Here is an 18533-nt window from a genome sequence, read left to right on the forward strand (position 1 = left end):
AGTTGTAGAGCATATTTTAAAAAAATCCCCATGCTACAGTTCATGCAAGATAATAATATGCTTGCCTATAAAAATCAAGCATTTAAATAAAGTTAACTTAGTAATCAGAACTTATTACCCATTGCCTTACTGCCCCAAGGCCAGAATACAGGCCTTTGTCAACATCACTTGAGCTGCTTTGCTCAGAAGCCTAAAAAGTTCTTTCATATTCTGTTCTTTGCAAAGGTAGAATGCCTTCCTATATCACAGGACCCTGAGTACCGGTGTAGATGTAGCAATGCAAAATCCATCCTCATTTTTTTAGGTATCCTTAAAGTTATCTCTGAAATAACTAAGGAGCTTTCTAGCAGTTACTGTTAAGATTCTTGTGGGGGTGTAAGCATATTTTAAAATGAAGGCTTAGTTGAAGTCTTTTCTACCAGACTTGTGTGCTTGCCCTAGGGACCAATAAGCAATTATCAGCGCGCAGACTTGTCTGTTGCCATGCATCTCCTTCATTTCTTTCTTACAGATGGAGGAGGAGACACTATACACTCTTGTTGTGTATAGTACAAATAACAAACCATTCAGAATAAATTACTTTTTACCAGTGTATTTCCTGTTTCTTTTTTCTCACTCATCCCAGAAGACTTAATGAGGAAGATGTGTAAGGATTTGCAGACACGCTTAAGTCAAAGCCTTTTTAACAAAGCATTGTGAAAAATGAAGTATGAATCATTGGGCTGTGTTTGGTCCACATCTGCTATTGAAAAAATATTTTGTACCTGGGTTAGATCAGGATCTAAGGTTGCTTTTTGTTCAAATTAAGGGAAAGACCGAGAAAAACATGGCACAGGCCCCCAGAAGAGGAGTTGCTATTATTGAAGAAGTAACGCTTCAGTGGGCAGCCACTGCTGAGGATATATTCCTTTCAAATCCCTAGCCTTTTTCCCTATTTCTGTGTTCTGGGACTCAGCTGAAAAACAAAGGAAGTCCTGAGAGGGAAGAAAGCAAAAATAAAGTCTGCCTTTGTCTTTTGTAATTTAGAGTAATTTCACAATTATAAGCCGCACCATTTTGACTAAAATTTTGCTCCCACTCCGGAAATGCGGCTTACACTCAGGAGCGGCTAATGTGTGAATAATGTTCTGAAATTTCCAACCCCGGAAGTGCAGCCGAGGTGCCAAGCCGAGCATCTGCCAGTAAAACCCGGGATTTCGTGATTGTTACAAATTGGTTACTCTGTTGCACGGTGGGTGGAGACGGGCTCCCTGCCAGCAGCGCGGGGTTGGGAAGCAGGGGCTCTCTCCTTCAGGCAACGCAGCCTGGGGGAGAGGCGGGGGCTCCATGCTGCCATCCCCACGGCCTGGGGCAGAGGCGGGGGGCTCCCGCCCCTGCCTGCCACAGGAGTGGGGGGGCTCCTTCCCCTCCTGCTGCCGCCACTGTGGGTGCCGGCAGGCTCCGTCCCCACCTGCCACCCACGGGGCAGCGCCGGGCCGGGACGAGCGAGCCTGGCAGCAGCGGTGGCCAGCCCCAAGCGGCCCCACCGAGCAGCAGCGCCGGGCTGGGCCACCCAGCCCCGTCAGCAGCCCCGAGCGGGCTGAGCCTGCACAGCCCGAGCTGAGCCAGTAAACCCCGCCCTGCCGCGATTCTGTTACCATTTGGCAACTTTGTTGCACACGGGTCCTCACTGCAAATGACAGAGCGGCTTATAATCAGGTGCGGCTTATTTATGGACAAAGAACGAAATGTTGCCGACACCCAGAGATGCAGCTTATAGTCAGTGTGGCTTGTAATCGTGAAATTACTGTAATTTTCATTGTTTACACAAAGATTAAATGAAATCAGGAAAACTCTGAATTGTTCTTTAAAATCTATCCATAAATTATCAAATTATCACTAGATGTGCATTTTTTATTTTTTTTTTTTTAATTGAAATAGAATTCTCACTTCAAATGTATTTGCAGTTCCCAAGCCCAGAAAGGAAAATTAAATTAAATTTGTGGGAATCTTTTAGTAGGTGAGGCTTAGTTTTCTTCAGTTTCTTTACTTCAGTTTCAGCTTTTCCTCAGCTGGTGGTGGTTCCTCCTCTCTAGATGACAGCTTCTTTCATTTTTGGTGGCATTGCTTTACATCCAGCGAAGTGTTAAATACAACCTCTCTGTGGGTGTCTCTGAGTCTTAAAAAAAACAATCAGAACTAAATATGTTCTCATCTGCTTTATGGTCTGGCACTCTCAATCTTTGTTTTTCTTCATTGTTTGCACTGTTTCAAATAAAATCGTGAGCTGATAAAAAGAATTTAGGATATGGCAGTGATGGTACTGTTTGACAGCCTACACAGTTTTTCTCGAGCTGTTTTAGCAATTCAGTTTCCAGAAATCTACATTTTGGGGGAACAGTTGGTTTCTGAATTCTGGAGTTAAGGAGCAGCTCTTCAGTGTCCTAGGCAAAAATTTCGTGACTAAAAGCAATTGCAGAAAAGATAACTTCATAGTTAAGTTCAGTAGTTTGGCAGTAGGTTGAGTGTTTCCTCAATCCCGTGGTGGCAGAGGAGCCTCTGCAGGAAAGTGAGTAGACTGTTTTAAAGGCTGGGCTTTTGAGCCCTTTGAAAACTTGGCCCCAGGTGGTTTTCATTAGAATGGCAAATTCCTATCTCAAAGAATGGCATTCAGGAACCTGTTGAACAGGCCAAGCTCTGCCCTTAGATTTCAGTGGCATTCCTTAGAGCAATAGAGCTTTATCATATACAAGTGCCAGAAGGATAGAGGTTTCCCAGAAGCAGAAGGTGTGGCTGGAATTAAATCCATCTGCAATTGCTGCTCAGGACTAGGGGCTGAAGCACTGGAAACCTCTGCCACTTTTCCTGCTGTGTATATATACAGTGCCACTGGAATGGCACAAATTTGCTCATCCTTCCAGCAGCTGGATTTTTCAGTTCTCCATAGAGAACAAAAACTGTAGAGGTATTTGCTTTGGGGGCTTTATTCTCTTTTCCCCCTCAGTTGTGCTTCTACAGAGAACTCAATGATTTGGGTGGTCTTTGCAGAAATACCACTGTAAGAAATCACTACCAGTCACACGATCAGTGCGACACAATTTATAATCTGAAGGTTGGGATTCCCAGTAAAGGCTTTGTGCGTAGCTAGCGATGTATTTTATTCCAGATGAAACATGTGGGATGTGTTACAAAGACTCTCCAAGCACTCAGATGTTTCAGTGTGCTTACAGCAGTTTTTCAAAGATCCCACTTAGTGTGCAAGTATGCTTGTTGTCAGCAAGAAGGGTATGACACAAGCTTGGATGGGAGAGCTGGAGGGGCTTGCTTGCACCCAGTGTTACTTGAACTGACATAAAGCCTTGCTGCTTTTATGCCTGTTGACAAAAGGAATCTTAAGCAATTTCAAAAACCTGCAGAACCTGCTAGATCTCTGCAGAACAAAGGTGACAGAAGGCTTGTGCAGAGCCAAAATTTTACTTACACTACTGCTTTTCTCTCCCCAGCCAGTGGTTCAGTGTACTGAGTCAAGTCCATGCGTCCACAGAGCAGGAGATCCGGGAGATGCATGATGAGCAGGCAAATCCACAGAATGCTGTGGTAAGTCTAAATCTGAAGAACTTTGCAAACCAATTATTTTTAGAAAATAGGGACATTGTGGTGGCCACAGCTTCTGAGAGTCACAACCTACTTTGTTTAAATGTGGTGGTAGCTGTGAGACTGGCAAGAGCTTCTTTGGTCCTGTAGCTGTACAAGGAGAGAGTGTGACTTCTGATTCCTCTCCCATCATTCACCTTGATGAAAAATGACTGTTGATTTTGGGAGTGTTTTTTTCTGGTCCACTTCCCTATCACATCACAGTATATACTTGATTTTGACATTTTGCAAAGATACTGTTAATGAGTAAATTAAAAACCCAAGAGTTAAAATTTCAAGATTTCTCAGATCCTTCATTTATCATTTTATACAACATACATTGGTAATTAATAGAATACACTTGGAACCTAATATCAAGCAAAGGAAAACTTATGTATAATGGCTTTAGAAGTTTGTTATGAGAGGATGCCATTTATATTGGGATGGTAATTTTCAGTGAAAAATTCAAGCTTGTTTGGAAGCACAGAAAAGACCAGTTTTTAAACTGCCTGCACCGTAACTACAAATAATCTTTTACTGGATCTATTCATCCAAGTCTCTTAGTTTTCCCCTCAGCAGTTTTAATGGTTAAGAGAAACTGATGCCCAAACCTGCAGTTCATTTTGCTTGATCAAAGCTGCTGCTTCTTTCTCCTGTCTCTCAGAAGAGTACTGTGAGTAATGTAATTAGTGAATGTCTTCCTCATTTTCTGGTTGGATATTTGTTTATAGGGTACACTTGATGTAGGACTAATTGATTCTGTCTGTGCTGCTGACAATCCAGATAGGTAAGTCAGAACCATGCCTGGTGACTTTCTTTTTCTTCTGTCTCTAGCCAAAATCAGACACTTTATGCTTCAGTCTCTACATTCTACTGGCCAACCATATATTAATAATGTAGTAGGCAGAATTTTTTTTTGTTTCTGTTCAGCTTCTCCTTCAAGAATGTTGTATTCTTCAGGGATGAAAATTATTTCCTCAGAATCAAAATGTCTTCTAACAAAGAAGACACTGCGGCATAAAAACAACAAAAATGTCAGGTTATTCTTAATTCTTGAACTACTAATGGTGTTTAGGGAAATAAAAAGTAAACTGGGTTTAGACTACAACTGATTTATAAGGTTACTGGATGTGAGGTGTTACTTGAACTGTAGGAGCTCATTCCAGTTTCTCCTCATTGTGTACATGTGTAAAACAGCTGGTTTAAAGTTAGTGCTTTGTCCTTGGCCCATCAAAACACTGATACCAGAAGTAACAGTGAATTTACAAGCCCAGGTTCCCTAAACAATACAACACAAATGCCCAGAACTTTCACAGTTTTAAATTAGCATTTCTCCTGCACTAAGTAAATGCATTAAGTTAAGCATTTCTCTTGTAAGCATTTTTCACATGGATTTTTAGTCTTGTGGTGGGATTTTTATGTTATGTTTTGGGGGTTTGCTTCAGAGGAAAAAAATAATGGTAAAGGGTTAAAGCAAATGCTGTAGGCTGAGGAACCTGCCTGTCTGATCCAGAGAGCCATCAGCACACTTCTCTTGGGCTAGTTCTTCATGCTTCAGTGAATCCTGGTGTAGGGTTGGGTAAAAGCCAGACTCTCATTAAAAATAGATTGTATTCTCTGTGAATTGGGTTGCACCGCATTAAAAGTAAAAGAATCCATGTTCACACACTGCTTTACTATAGACCTTTGTATACTGTAGTTTGTTTTAGCTAATGTAGCTACCTACTGAAGCAGACAATCTAAATAGATCTGACCCTGAAACAGTTCTGATTCACATGCAAAGCTGATTAAAGTTTGCAAGTTTTTCTCTCCACGGATTTATTTTGAGATATGACAAGCTTCAATTTAATGTAAACTTTCTCACCATTCATAGCTCTTGCATTTTGGTGTGAATGTAACATAACCTAGTCTTTTCAAATGCTTAATATTTTTCCTTACGTGATAACTAAATATAATGCATTAGAGGTGCACAGTATTTGTCTGGATAGAAAATACAAACAACGGGGAGGTGAGATAAACAGTATGTATGCTGATTATAAAGGCTGTTTCAATTGTCATTTATTTTCACAGACCAAATTCATTTGTGATCATCACTGCTAATCGTGTTCTTCACTGTAATGCTGACACCCCTGAAGAGATGCATCACTGGATAACCCTGCTCCAGAGGTCAAAGGGGGACACTAGAGTGGAGGGACAAGAATTCATTGTGAGGGGTAAGAACTGAGTGGGGCAGTAAAAAGTAAATAGCATCTGTTATGCTTTGAGAGATTGTTCCCACAATACAATGTGGGTAATATGCCAACATGATTAGTGTTGCAGCCTCATCTTTGTGTGCTGGACTTTACTCACAAATTAATACAGCTGAAATTATATTCTTGCTATACCATGTAAAAAAACACTGTAATGATGACAAAAGTGTTTTTGTAAGTTGACAAGATAATTCTTCTAGTGAAAAATCAAAATTGAAAGGTTTTCATAGTCATTTTATCTTTATAATTTCAATGTTTGAGAATTTTACTCCATGTTGTTTCATATGTGAGCTTATCAATTCACACAATGTTTTTGTTGTTGAAAGTGTACAACCAACTTTTAGCAACCTATTTTTGTCCAACTCAGTTCAAGAAAAATAAGTGGATTCAAATTGTGTCCTTAACAGGGTGGCTACACAAGGAAGTAAAGAACAGCCCAAAGATGTCCTCATTAAAACTAAAGAAGCGTTGGTTTGTTTTGACGCACAATTCTTTGGACTACTACAAGAGTTCGGAGAAAAATGCTTTGAAATTGGGTACATTGGTCCTGAACAGCCTCTGCTCAGTGGTCCCACCTGATGAAAAAATCTTCAAAGAGACAGGTAATTGTTTGCTCTTGTTCAAGTATGCCTTCTGCCCTTCTAGCTAGTAATGCAAGAAAAATGCATATTTTAAATATGAAACAAAGAATATTTTAAATGCATTATTATGAGTGCAGTTCCATGAACAAATCTGGTTCCCAAATCACTGAGGTGTTCTACAGGGAATTACTGAGGGAAAAACAAAAGTAGTGTATAGAGGAGTAAAATTTTTTCTCACCAACGTTCAAATTATCATAGACTGACACTGATGCCAAGTTAGTGTGCACACTTATGCTTGCACATCAAAGACCTGGGGAAAGACATGAGTAGCACTCTCCTCATACGTTATTTTATGTGATGAAGAATTATGAGGGCCAACATTGGAGCAGGTATGGGGAGATGCAGAGTAAGAGTCCAGTTTGTGGTAACCTACATACTACACCTGAGTCAGCTCCACTTTGCACTTTCAGAACTGGTTTTCCACTCAGAAGCGTCTGTTTGCAAATGAGAAGCGATTGTTGACAGTCCTGTATTATCTTATTGGGGTCAGTGACACTTCAAAGAGGCTTTCACTAGTGAAAGATGAAACACATTTCCTTTTACTGAATCTATTTCATAAAAAGCCTATATGATGATGCAGAGAGAATTTGAACTGAAATGCTCTTACTGTCATAGTTTCCACTTCATTGGTGTAAAATTAAAGACAGAGGAGGTAGTTTCAGCTTTATGCCTCTTTGTACATGTGCCACAGACTATGAAAGACTCTCGCATACAAAGTCTGTCTCAGATTTTTCTATTACAGACAGGACTGGAAAAGTGGGGCCCGCAAGCTAGCAAGACCTAAGAGTATTCCACAGTATTAACAGTGCTGTCTTACACTGATTTCTGCTCAGATTACTGGGTAAAACAGGGGGCTGCATGATGCAGAGTTGTAGTCTGAGGCTACTCCTAGGCTTCTTTAAAGGAGAAAATCTCCTTTAATACCACAGTATCTGTATTATGATACTCAATAACTTTTACAACTTTAGTTCCTGAAAGACTGCTGGCATGATTTGGGATGCAGCACTAGGTGTCTGCTGGGGTGCAGCTTGTGTGATGACAAGTTTTGCTGTTGTGCCAGGTTACTGGAATGTGACTGTGTATGGACGCAAACACTGTTACCGTCTCCACACGAAATTGCTTAATGAGGCGACCCGCTGGTCAAGTGCCATCCAGAACGTGATTGACACAAAGGCACCCATTGATACTCCAACTCAGCAGCTTATTCAGGATATTAAGGTAGGCACAAGCAGGATGGCGTGGGGTGAGAAAGAATGGTTCCTTAAATCTTTGTTTTGGCTTTGCCATATTGGGTAACAAAGCAGAAAATTACATTTTAATTACACAGTGACATGGACTAAAATTGTGAAACCTGAATGTATTCTCTGACCTGATAAAAGAATGTCTGTCTAAACAGTAGAAGAGCAAACTTTGAAGTGCAGCTTGGAGGAAAAGAGGGATAAGTTTCTGCCATTAAAACAGTAACAAGTTTTATTGGTTTGACTTGACAGACATGGTTACACCTGGCAGTAGAGCACATTGTCCATGTTCATGAGTTAGCAGATGTGTTTGGCTCAGTCCACAGTGAGCAGGATGTGGACTAAACAGCTCTTCTAACTTTTTTTTGGTCATAGTCCTTTTCGTTTTTTATGATAGCCTGAGGTAAGCATCTCGCATCTCTGTGTGATGAGAAAAACATTCAATGCTTACTGTTTTATGATCTCATTGGAGACAGCGCATGCACAGACAGAGAATGTCCTTCTGGAGCTTCTGGCTAATGTGCATTTATGAGAGAGGATGAAAAGAGACCAAAGAAACAGGCAAGAACTGCTACTGACCTTTTCTCTTAGAGAGTGCCACCTCTTCTCTCATGGAAAAGAGGTATTAAGTTTTCAGTTCCAAGACAATGAATGCTATTCTTCAGAGCAGGTGAAATATATAGAATTCAGGACTGATAGAAGACAATGGTCACACATCTGTCAAACTTGCCTAAGAAGAACAGTGAGAGCAGTATTTGAATGTCAGAGTGGGTGCACCAGATTTACAGCAGCACTTTGGACTATTTTATTTGGTAGCTCATGCAGTTTCTAACTGAAAGGCTAATTATTTATGCTGGAGAAATACTTCTAAATAAAACTTGAATACAGATGTCATATTTGCCATTATGAATTACTGGAGTAAAAATGGATAGAAAATGAAAACACACTTCAGAAATTGTTCTGATACTTCATTTTGGTGTCTTGCAGCTCTGCTGTAGTTCATTTTTTTAACTGCACAGATAAAGCAAACCTATCCAAGGCCTGAGGTTAGCAGGTTCTGAGCATTCACAGCCCACAGCATGCCAAGGCAGCCACAGCATGCACAGTTGGATTTCACACCAAATAATGTTGGTGACACTGATTGCTCAGTTTTTTACAACCAACCTAAGGGCACAAAGCATTACATTATTCTTAAAACTGGACTCCAAAACCTGGGTTTTTTTTCCTACCCCTATAGGAGAACTGCCTGAATGCTGATGTGGTTGAACAGATTTATAAGAGGAATCCTATTCTCCGTTACACTCATCATCCATTGCACTCACCATTACTGCCACTGCCATATGGGGACATCAATCTAAACTGTAAGTTTTTCAATAATAGAACCACTTTTCCTTATGAAATACTAAACCAGAGGATGGAACTTTTAAATCTACAGTGAAATAATGGTGGCAAAGTACATGTTTATAATACAAATAGACAAGTTTCCCTGTTCTCTTTTGAGAATAGCAGTTTGTCTAGCACAGAGCCATGGGCTTGTGGTGTTCCTGCAAGAGTGTTACAGAAGGGAAGGTTGCTAGCGCTTTCAGCAATACAGCTAAGAAGACTGAGTTTGAAAAGTCTTGTACTGAAATAAGCAACTACACCTGTTTCACTCAATATTATCCTCCTCAAATTATTGTTGTTTCCTACCCCATGTGGAAAGCTGCGGCAGCCACAGCTTCTGATAACAGGTGTTTGTTTTATAAGATGGGACAGGAAGCCTTATTTATGGGAAACAACATTTAGAAGTGTACATGGTCTTAAAAAGTAAGGCTTTGTTTAGTCCTGAAATGAGGGTAATCATCTCTTTAAATATTCTTGATCCAAACACTAATTTAGAAGTCTCTTTTGAATGAATGGTTCAGACCTATTGATGATTGTGGACTTGGTGTCCTTTAAAAGGATTTGGTTATCTTAGTTAGCAACTTCATACTAAACACGATATTACTCAGACCACAAATTTCTTCCTTGGGAGGAGGGTAGGAGATTAATGGGAGTGTGATATGGCACTTCAGCAATGTGACTTGCTCTGGAAGGAAAAACTCTCCATCACAAAAAACAACCAATCACCTTGATACAACTTTTCATTTATTAAATCTGGAATAAATCTCAATAGCAAACTAGCTCATAAAATGAATTTGTATCCTACATTTGAAATGGAAAATACAGATTCCAATATCCTGCATAACAAGGTTCACAGAGTAGAATTAAACAAATTCCACATTAGCCTGAGTGTTTTTTCTTTCATATCTCAGTCTAAGCACATTTCTCCCAAAATTTCTTTTGTAGTGCTGAAAGACAAAGGCTACACAACTCTGCAGGATGAAGCCATCAAGATATTTAATTCTTTACAGCAGCTGGAGTCTATGTCTGATCCCATCCCTATAATCCAAGGTATCCTCCAAACAGGACACGATTTACGACCTCTCCGAGATGAGCTCTACTGTCAGCTCATCAAGCAAACCAATAAAGTGCCTAACCCTGGCAGCGTGGGAAACCTCTACAGCTGGCAAATACTCACCTGCATGAGTTGCACATTTCTGCCCAGTCGCAGCATCCTCAAGTATCTCAAGTTTCATCTCAAAAGGTGAGAACCTTTAATCTACTAGAGCGCCACAACTTGTAACAGTGTTTAGATCTAGAAGTGAGACTTGAAGATGTATTAGGAAACTAACTGTGCCAAATAGTGAATCTAAAAAGAAGCTGTTATAGGAGAAGTGTGTGTGAGTTGGTCTGGAAAGAATTACACACATTTGAAGAATCAAGCAAAATGCCACAAAGTTGAATGCACAGTTTGTTAGTGTTGGCAAAAGAGGCACTTCCTGTAACTGTATAAACGTCAATGTTTAAACTGTATATTAACTCAGTCCATATCCCCAGGTCCCATTCTCAACTGTCCAAACCAGCCTTTCAAAAATTCTTCATCCCACTTACCTTAATTTTATGAGATATGCATCATGCACATAAAAGAACAGTATCATATTAAAAATGTATTTGAGGTACAAACCTGCAATTGCTAATCTGAATTTAAAGTATTAATGGACATTAAATAATAATAAATCACTGTTGTCAGTTCAGCATTAACCTGAATGCGGAGTTCCTCTTGCTGTGATGCAATGGAAGAATGCAGAGTGTGTCATTAGGAAAGTTAGTCCACCAACAAACTCAATAATTTAAAAGCTTTATCTGTACTTGGAGGATGTAAATTAAATAGTGTACTGGGTACAGAAATACTCTCAGGGGGAGAAAATCCTCAAATAAGCAAACTTCAGAGACTGGCAGCTTAAAGTAATAACCTTTGTCTCACAGGGTACGTGACCAGTTTCCAGGAACTGAAATGGAGAAATATGCACTTTTTACTTACGAATCTCTGAAGAAAACCAAATGCAGAGAGTTTGTGCCATCACGAGATGAAATAGAAGCACTGATTGGCAGGCAGGAGATGACATCCACAGTTTATTGCCATGGTGGGGGCTCCTGTAAGATTACAATCAACTCACACACTACAGCTGGAGAGGTGAGAAGTGGTGACAGAATGTCTTTGGAACAAAATTAGTGTTTTGTTTCACGTGCCAGTCCCAGGCAGCAGTAGTGTTACACTTGGGAAGCACTGGGGCTTTCTCTGCCAGTCTCTCCTTTCTGGGAAGGAAAGGCTTACAGTGCTGTCCCTCCCTGCAGTATGTTCTGGAGAAATCCCTGCTATAAAATCTGTCTTTGCATTGCAGAGGATTACCCAACTGTAGTTCCTTCTTACAGGAGGAATTACAGGAAAGACAAAGCAATTAGGCAGAGAGCATTATTGGAGAAACTTTAGTAGACATTGGTGTGTATGAGAGCCAAGCTGCTTCCTAAAACTGAAGACTCTTTCTGAGTTGGAATACAGGGGGTTGTATCTGGTCAGGAGATAGCACATACATATTCTGAAAGAATAAAAATTACAGTGGAATTTTACAACAATTAATAATGCTGACAAGGACAAGTTAATAACTTTTTTAGCTTAAGTAAAGCCTAGCTCTTTTTTTCTAAGTATCTGTCTTACTCTGTGGTACTCTGTGGTTTTTCCATGCTAAGCTTTTTTCATGTGCTGTTTTTCATTAGGTGGTTGAAAAGTTAATTCGTGGCTTGGCCATGGAGGATAGCAGAAATATGTTTGCTTTGTTTGAATACAATGGAACCACTGATAAAGCAATTGAAAGCAGAACCATTGTAGCTGATGTCTTGGCAAAGTTTGAAAAGTAAGTGCACCTCTCCTTCTCTCTTCACTCTAATAAGTAGCAATTAAATAAATTTCCAATGTTGGTAATGCTGAATTTTCTCTTTGACTTGCTTGTTTGTGATGATGCAGCTGAATTATATACATGGCCATTTCTGCAACAAAAGGATCTCTTTTATTAATTTTTTTTTTTAAGATTAATAGCCACCTATGCACTTGTGTTGGTTTTCCTCTGTCCTGACACCAGTAGAGTAATATTTCTCATCACTGTTTCCACATTTTCTTTTCCACTACTACAAATTATTCCACCATTACTGGCAATGTGGCTCTGAGAACTGACCTCCAGGCAGTCACTGCCATTCTGACTGTTACCTAACTTCACATGGAAGTCACCACAGTACAGCTCACAACATTTCTCTTACCAGTAAAATTGAAACCACCCATAGCATTGTAGTAAGAAAATGTAATACAAGCCTAAATACTGTTTGTCATCCTTACTTTTTATGCATGGCAATCAGCCCCCTTTATCCACATAAAAACATGGAGAAAAGGAATGTTTTAAGTGTTGTGCAGTTTTATATCAGGACTTAATTATGTTGCTTTTATTAACACCTGACTTATCTAAAAATCAACATTTATTAAGATAATATTGGTTAGAAACCATTGACTTGAGAACTGAGTCAACATTTGTTCTTGATTTTGCTGTAGGCTCCAAATACACAGACACACATAAAGCAAAGTTCAGCTGCTGCCTTGCTTAGATTAGGTGGCAATTTAGAAAAGAGTTTGATTTCACAGATCTGATCTCTGTCCCTCTTAACACAATGATGCAGGCTTGCTGCCGCTGCTGAAGCTGGGGAGATGCACTGGAAGTTCTACTTCAAGCTCTACTGCTTCCTGGACACAGAAAACGTCCCAAAAGATAGTGTGGAATTTGCCTTTATGTTTGAGCAGGTAAAGAACAAAGGTTCTGTTTTGAGGCACTTTTGAGAGGAGGGAAAAAACCAAGAGGTCTAGGTAGCAAAGTGAGTGTTGTTATTTAGCTTCTGTTCAACTGAATGCGCTACTACTCAAGCATCAAGAGCAAAGGAAGTGTTTCAATGGTCAAAATAGGCCTATCCTTACCTAAGTGAAGCATGTATGATTTCTCTAGTGTTATTGTTTCTTACTTCTCCATTACTTGTCAATTGCTTTTTTGTATGGCGGTAGAAAAATTAATAACTGGATCTAAACTGCTTAAAAAATAATAATATTTGCTTTTAATTTTTCTCTTCTTAAACAATTTTCTGAAGAAATTATAAGAAATAAAGTGAAAAAAAGCGTAACTGGCAATAAATTAATTAATAAGAGATTCCTACTGGTAGCTGTACAGAACTAATTGAGAATAACCTTTTATCTTTTCAAAAACTGATTGTTTCTTAGGTACCATAGTATAATAGTCCAGTCTCAGCAGTAATTGTAAGACAGCTATGATGAACAGAAATCCACTTAGTGAACATGCTGAGCCCAGAATGTGGCTACATTGCAAAACATAAAATAAGTTAAATTTATTTCTAATGAAAATTAAATGCATTGGCAAGTGGATTTCTGTTATATCAATCCCTGTAGTTACTCAGAAACTCACTGATGGCATTTATTACTGTTGATTGATCTTCTCCTGTTCTACTGTATAGCAAATGATTAAAAATTCTTCCAGTAGTCACCTTCTTTCAGTGGGCACTAGACACAGATAAAGACTTCTGTATAGGATTAAGATTTCTGTCTCTTTGCAACACCGAGACAGTGACATTCTGTTGGTGAGCAAGACTGATTTGATCAAGAACTGGCATACCTCAATTTTCATACATATGAAGGGTTTTCACCTTTTACATCTTCCCTGTAATACAGTATTTCTTCCTTGTTCTGTTTAGGTTTTAAGGCACCATATTACACCACAAGTCTACCAAAAGCCTCCTTCCAGAGCCTACTACTGTATCTCAGTCCTGAACTGTTTATTGTTGGATGAGAGATTTGAGCAATAGGTTGCCTTGGTTTGGCTTAGAAACACATCTCTGACTGTTGTTACCTCTAAAGGAGTCATCTGGTGGGGATCTGTTTGGGATGAAGTTCAAACAGCAAGAAGAAAATCTATGAGAAGTCTGCATCCAATCTGCTATGTTACATTATTGGCTTAAGAGGCAGATTCAGGCAGTTTTCTGTATGAACAGCTCAAACAAGCACATTTGCTGAAGCAGATTGTTTTCATGTAGCCTTCTGTGCTGACTAGTGTTTAGCCAAATACTTTATGTCTTGCCAAAACCATTAGTATTTGTTATAAAGCATGACATTCAATCCCTACCAGCAATATTACAGCAATACCTTGAAGAAGTAACATTATATTCTAACATCAATTCTGTTCTATATTTTCTAATTATCTGCTTTTGATGTCAGTCATCAACTTTTTTCAGACAATTATGGAAATTCCCTTTTGTCATCAGTTTTAACTCTGCAGTCTCCATTATTTTGAAGTCTGAATCCTTTAATAATCATAAGGTGCTGAAGAAAAATCTCTTAGTTCTTCTTCATTAAAGTATTCTCCTTCCATTTCTAAAAGACAGCTCTTTTTTCTGCATGTGTACAATGTCAGTAAACCATTTTGCATGTTTAAAGGCACATCTTGTACACCTAAACAAACTAGTTCATTACTCAGCTGTGAATTATCTGTTTACTAAACTTGCAATTCCTGGATCTTCAGACATGATGCGTGTTTGTTTTCTCTGTTACTGTCATATGAAACAAAAAAAAAAACACTAGCTGCAGCACATTTTCACAGGTTTGAATGAGTGTGCAGAGAGCTTGGATTTTGAAAGGGTCTTCTTGGTTCAGAATCTTGTCCCTGATGCTACATAGCACTGTAATATGTAGATGTTGTACTCACTTGATGAGGGATCCATTGAAGATGAACTGTTTCCCTCAGTAAAATTACAAAGCTGTCTTAGAGCTTGGCTTGTTTGGCTGGAAACATCAGCTTTCACAGCCAGATTATTGATAGCAGTAAACAAAACTGGAGACCCATTTCTTCCTAATGCCCTTGAACATAGATGGCTTCTCCTCAATCAGATTGAGATCTGTTTAGATCCTGTTTTCTTCCCTTTACATTTTATTTTCCTTTTTCATAGTTCAGTTACTTTTAGATATGGGAGTTCACTAAAAGCTGTCCTAGTAAAAGCAATTCCCATTTAGCAGGTTACCCAGTTGCCTTGCAGTTCTTCTGGTAAACCCAGTCTTATCCAGCTTAAATTTGCCAAGAGATTTACTCCACTTGATTTATTTCATGGATAATTTATTTCAGGTCCTGGGTTTGCCTGGGAGTAAATCTACTCCCCTTGTTTCTCATATTTCTTTCAAAAGCTGCTTTATAAAACGCTACCTTTTTTCCCTTTGATAGGCTCATGAAGCAGTGATTAAAGGACATTATCCTGCTCCTGAGGAAACCCTCCAGGTCCTTGCAGCTTTGCGTCTTCAGTACCTTCAGGGAGATTACACTGTGCACACCACCATACCAGAACTGGAGGAAGTCTATCCTTTGCAGAAGCTGAAGTCTAGGATTACACAGTCGACCAAAACATTTACTGCATCAGAGAAGGCCGAGAAGAAACGATCCAGCTTTCTTGAAGGAACACTGCGGAGGAGTTTCCGCAGTGGCTCTGTCAGCAAACAGAAGGTTGAGGAGGATCAGATGTTAGACATGTGGGTCAAAGAGGAAATCTCAGCTTGCAGGACTAGTATTATTGACAAATGGAAAAAACTCCAGAGGATGAATCAGGAGCAGGCCATGGCAAAGTACATGGCTTTGATTAAGGAATGGCCTGGCTATGGTTCAACACTCTTTGACGTAGAGGTAAGACCATATGAACACTCAAACTACAGCTTACACTGTATAGGTGATGATTTCATTCCACAGCAGTGAAACCATAAATACAGTATCACAATGCTCAGACAGCTGATGTAATAAACTTTGAGCTATTAAAAGCCTACTCCCATTGGCAAGCACTGTAGCTATTTAAATCCACCAGTTAACTGTAAAACAGAGGGACAGAATGCTATTCTGACAGCTTGCAAACAAGTATAAGAAGTATAAAAGGCTACATTTAAAGAGGGACAAGCAGTATGCACTTTTTAAGAAATGGTACAGACAAAAAAATGAACAGTAAGTGTTGTGTGCTCCCACTGTTCCCCTTGCTGTTAATTTACATTTTTTTCTCTAGTGCAAAGAAGGGGGATTCCCACAGGAGTTGTGGCTTGGAGTCAGCGCTGATGCAGTTTCTGTCTACAAGCGTGGGGAAGGCAGGCCTCTGGAGGTGTTCCAGTATGAACATATCTTGTCATTTGGTGCTCCGCTTGCCAACACCTACAAGATCGTGGTGGATGAAAGAGAACTGCTTTTTGAAACTAGCAAGGTAAGAGCAAGGTAATTTTGTTGTTGTGGTCTTCCTTTTTTCATAGCAAGGCCACTTAGTAATTCAAGTAATGGCTGCAAATGTTAGAGATTTGTTCAAGATCCCTGTAAAGCTAAATGGAAGACAGAATGACATGGACAGAAATGCTGAGTATTTTTATTTGTTTAGCTGTAAAAGGATTTTGTTGAAAGCTTGACAGTTTTATATTGTTTGTGTCCAAAGAAATCCATTCATACACTGTTACCTTACCTTAAGAACTGTGCTCTTCATACTCTTGGCAGGTGGTTGACATTGCAAAGCTGATGAAAGCTTACATCAGTATGATCGTGAAAAAACGCTACAGCACCTCTCGATCCGTGAGTAGTCATGGAAGTCAGGGCAGCTCCAGGTGAAAACAAAACCAGTTCTACTGTGCCCTAAATAGAATATATCACTCCTTGGCCTCAGAACGACCTGGGGACATTGATCACCTTTGTTGACAAGCTAACCAAGAACCAGAGTTTCAACGGAAAATATCTTCAATGTTTTAGAAAGTCCACAGAGGGGCAGGGGAAAATCAGCTGAAATAGTCACATACTGCAAGTGCTGACTCATTCAAAACTTTCTGAAGCATTATTACCTTCAGCTGATGTAACAAATGCCTTAAGACTAGATCCACTGCAATACAAGCAGTAATAAGTGCCTTACAATATTAAGCCTAACTTGTATTGACCTAAAATTGCTGATAAAAGTCAAGAGGATTTCCTTTGTCCTTTCAGAACACTGAAAACAAAGTTATATTCATCCATTCTGCACTAATCTCCTGGCCTTTATACAGGTGGGAAAGGGGAGGGAAGAAGAGCAAGGTATATTTTTTTGGAGCGCTGCTGGCAGCTTTCCTGATGGACGCCAACACTTTGTTTCCCCTTGCTTCCATGGATGTGCACATTGTACATGCATATTTGAGCTGTCAGTAAAATTTGACAAATTTTATTCTGTATTTCACAAGTCTTTTGAAGCAAAGGGAATAAGTATGTGCAATGGTGTAAACAGTCTTTCTGTACATTTTAATAGTTCAGAGTTATAGTTGTTACAATTGTATGGTTACTTTATAAGCAGTTTTATTAACAAGTAAATTCCAAAATTTTCATACATTGGTTTTACTTTTGCAAATATGTATCACCATATAAGTAGCAGAAGTCTGCATTCTGTATCTGCTGTATGATAAAGAGAGATGTAGCTGAGAATATTTATAGACTACCCTAATATGGAAGTACAGTTATCAGTTCAATTCTCCATAATGTCAGCTTAAGTTTTTAATATTAATTTTTTCTTTGAAAGACATCACTGTTTTATACTTCTGGCTGGACTCTTCAACCCAGACTGACTGCCAAAGGCCAGAGCCCTTCAAAGTTGACTAGAGAAGGCAACATTATACAATGCAACTGCTTTAATACAGAGTTCTCTATTTTACCTGGTTGCCTGATGAAGGTTCTTGACAGTACCCTGTAAATAAATTGGGGAATATTGGCTAATAATAATTTGATTTTTGACTTTTATTTTTGTACAGAAATACTGTAATATAAGGCAAAACTTTGTTCAAATGTATCTTTTTGTCCACAGAAAAAAAAAAAGAAAAAAAAACCTGAAAAACCTTACTGTTGTTAAAAACCTCAGCCTTTAAGGAATCATGCCTACTTACAGGGAAAAAAGTCCAGCAATAAAGAAAATATATGTAATGTGTTCTGTTTCTGTTTCCTACTGAGTCAGACTTGCAACAAAACCCTAATTTCCTGTCTTCTCAGGAGGCAAGCCTACAGCACAGGTTACATGTGTGTGTGTGTGTGCGTGTGTGTGCACACTTTTACTTGGAAAGGTGCATGTGCTGTGTGTTGTTCTGGGGCAGGTGCCCTTGTCCATGCAATGTGTCTTTACACACATAGAGGGAAGGACTGCTGAGCAATTCCATGCCACAGGGTATGTGCAAGTGAAGCTTTTGCTATTTATGTAGCCCTGATGAAAGATGACTTGTTTTTATTAGCCAGGCACATTGTGGCAGTGCAGCATGCACCGCCCTCATACTGTACATAGGCTTTGTAGACTATAATGCTTGTTCTGAGAAA

At 39.3% G+C, this 18533-nt stretch overlaps 1 protein-coding gene across 1 annotated transcript in view; it reads left to right on the forward strand.

Annotated features, from left to right (window-relative positions):
- MYO10 (myosin X) overlaps nucleotides 1–18149 on the forward strand; it is a 166830-nt gene extending 148681 nt beyond the window's left edge. The window contains exons 29-41 of the mRNA XM_033066839.2: nucleotides 3483–3576; nucleotides 4344–4399; nucleotides 5683–5825; nucleotides 6269–6463; nucleotides 7563–7720; nucleotides 8978–9101; nucleotides 10069–10366; nucleotides 11089–11296; nucleotides 11878–12014; nucleotides 12826–12946; nucleotides 15420–15872; nucleotides 16240–16431; nucleotides 16713–18149. Coding sequence (XP_032922730.1) covers nucleotides 3483–3576; nucleotides 4344–4399; nucleotides 5683–5825; nucleotides 6269–6463; nucleotides 7563–7720; nucleotides 8978–9101; nucleotides 10069–10366; nucleotides 11089–11296; nucleotides 11878–12014; nucleotides 12826–12946; nucleotides 15420–15872; nucleotides 16240–16431; nucleotides 16713–16823 — 2290 coding nt within the window. The 3' untranslated portion in view covers nucleotides 16824–18149. The remainder of the gene's footprint in view (nucleotides 1–3482; nucleotides 3577–4343; nucleotides 4400–5682; nucleotides 5826–6268; nucleotides 6464–7562; nucleotides 7721–8977; nucleotides 9102–10068; nucleotides 10367–11088; nucleotides 11297–11877; nucleotides 12015–12825; nucleotides 12947–15419; nucleotides 15873–16239; nucleotides 16432–16712) is intronic.
- The last annotated feature ends 384 nt before the right edge of the window (nucleotides 18150–18533 follow it).

This window comes from Catharus ustulatus, chromosome 1 (genome assembly GCF_009819885.2).
Source record: "Catharus ustulatus isolate bCatUst1 chromosome 1, bCatUst1.pri.v2, whole genome shotgun sequence".
Lineage (NCBI taxonomy): Eukaryota > Metazoa > Chordata > Aves > Passeriformes > Turdidae > Catharus > Catharus ustulatus.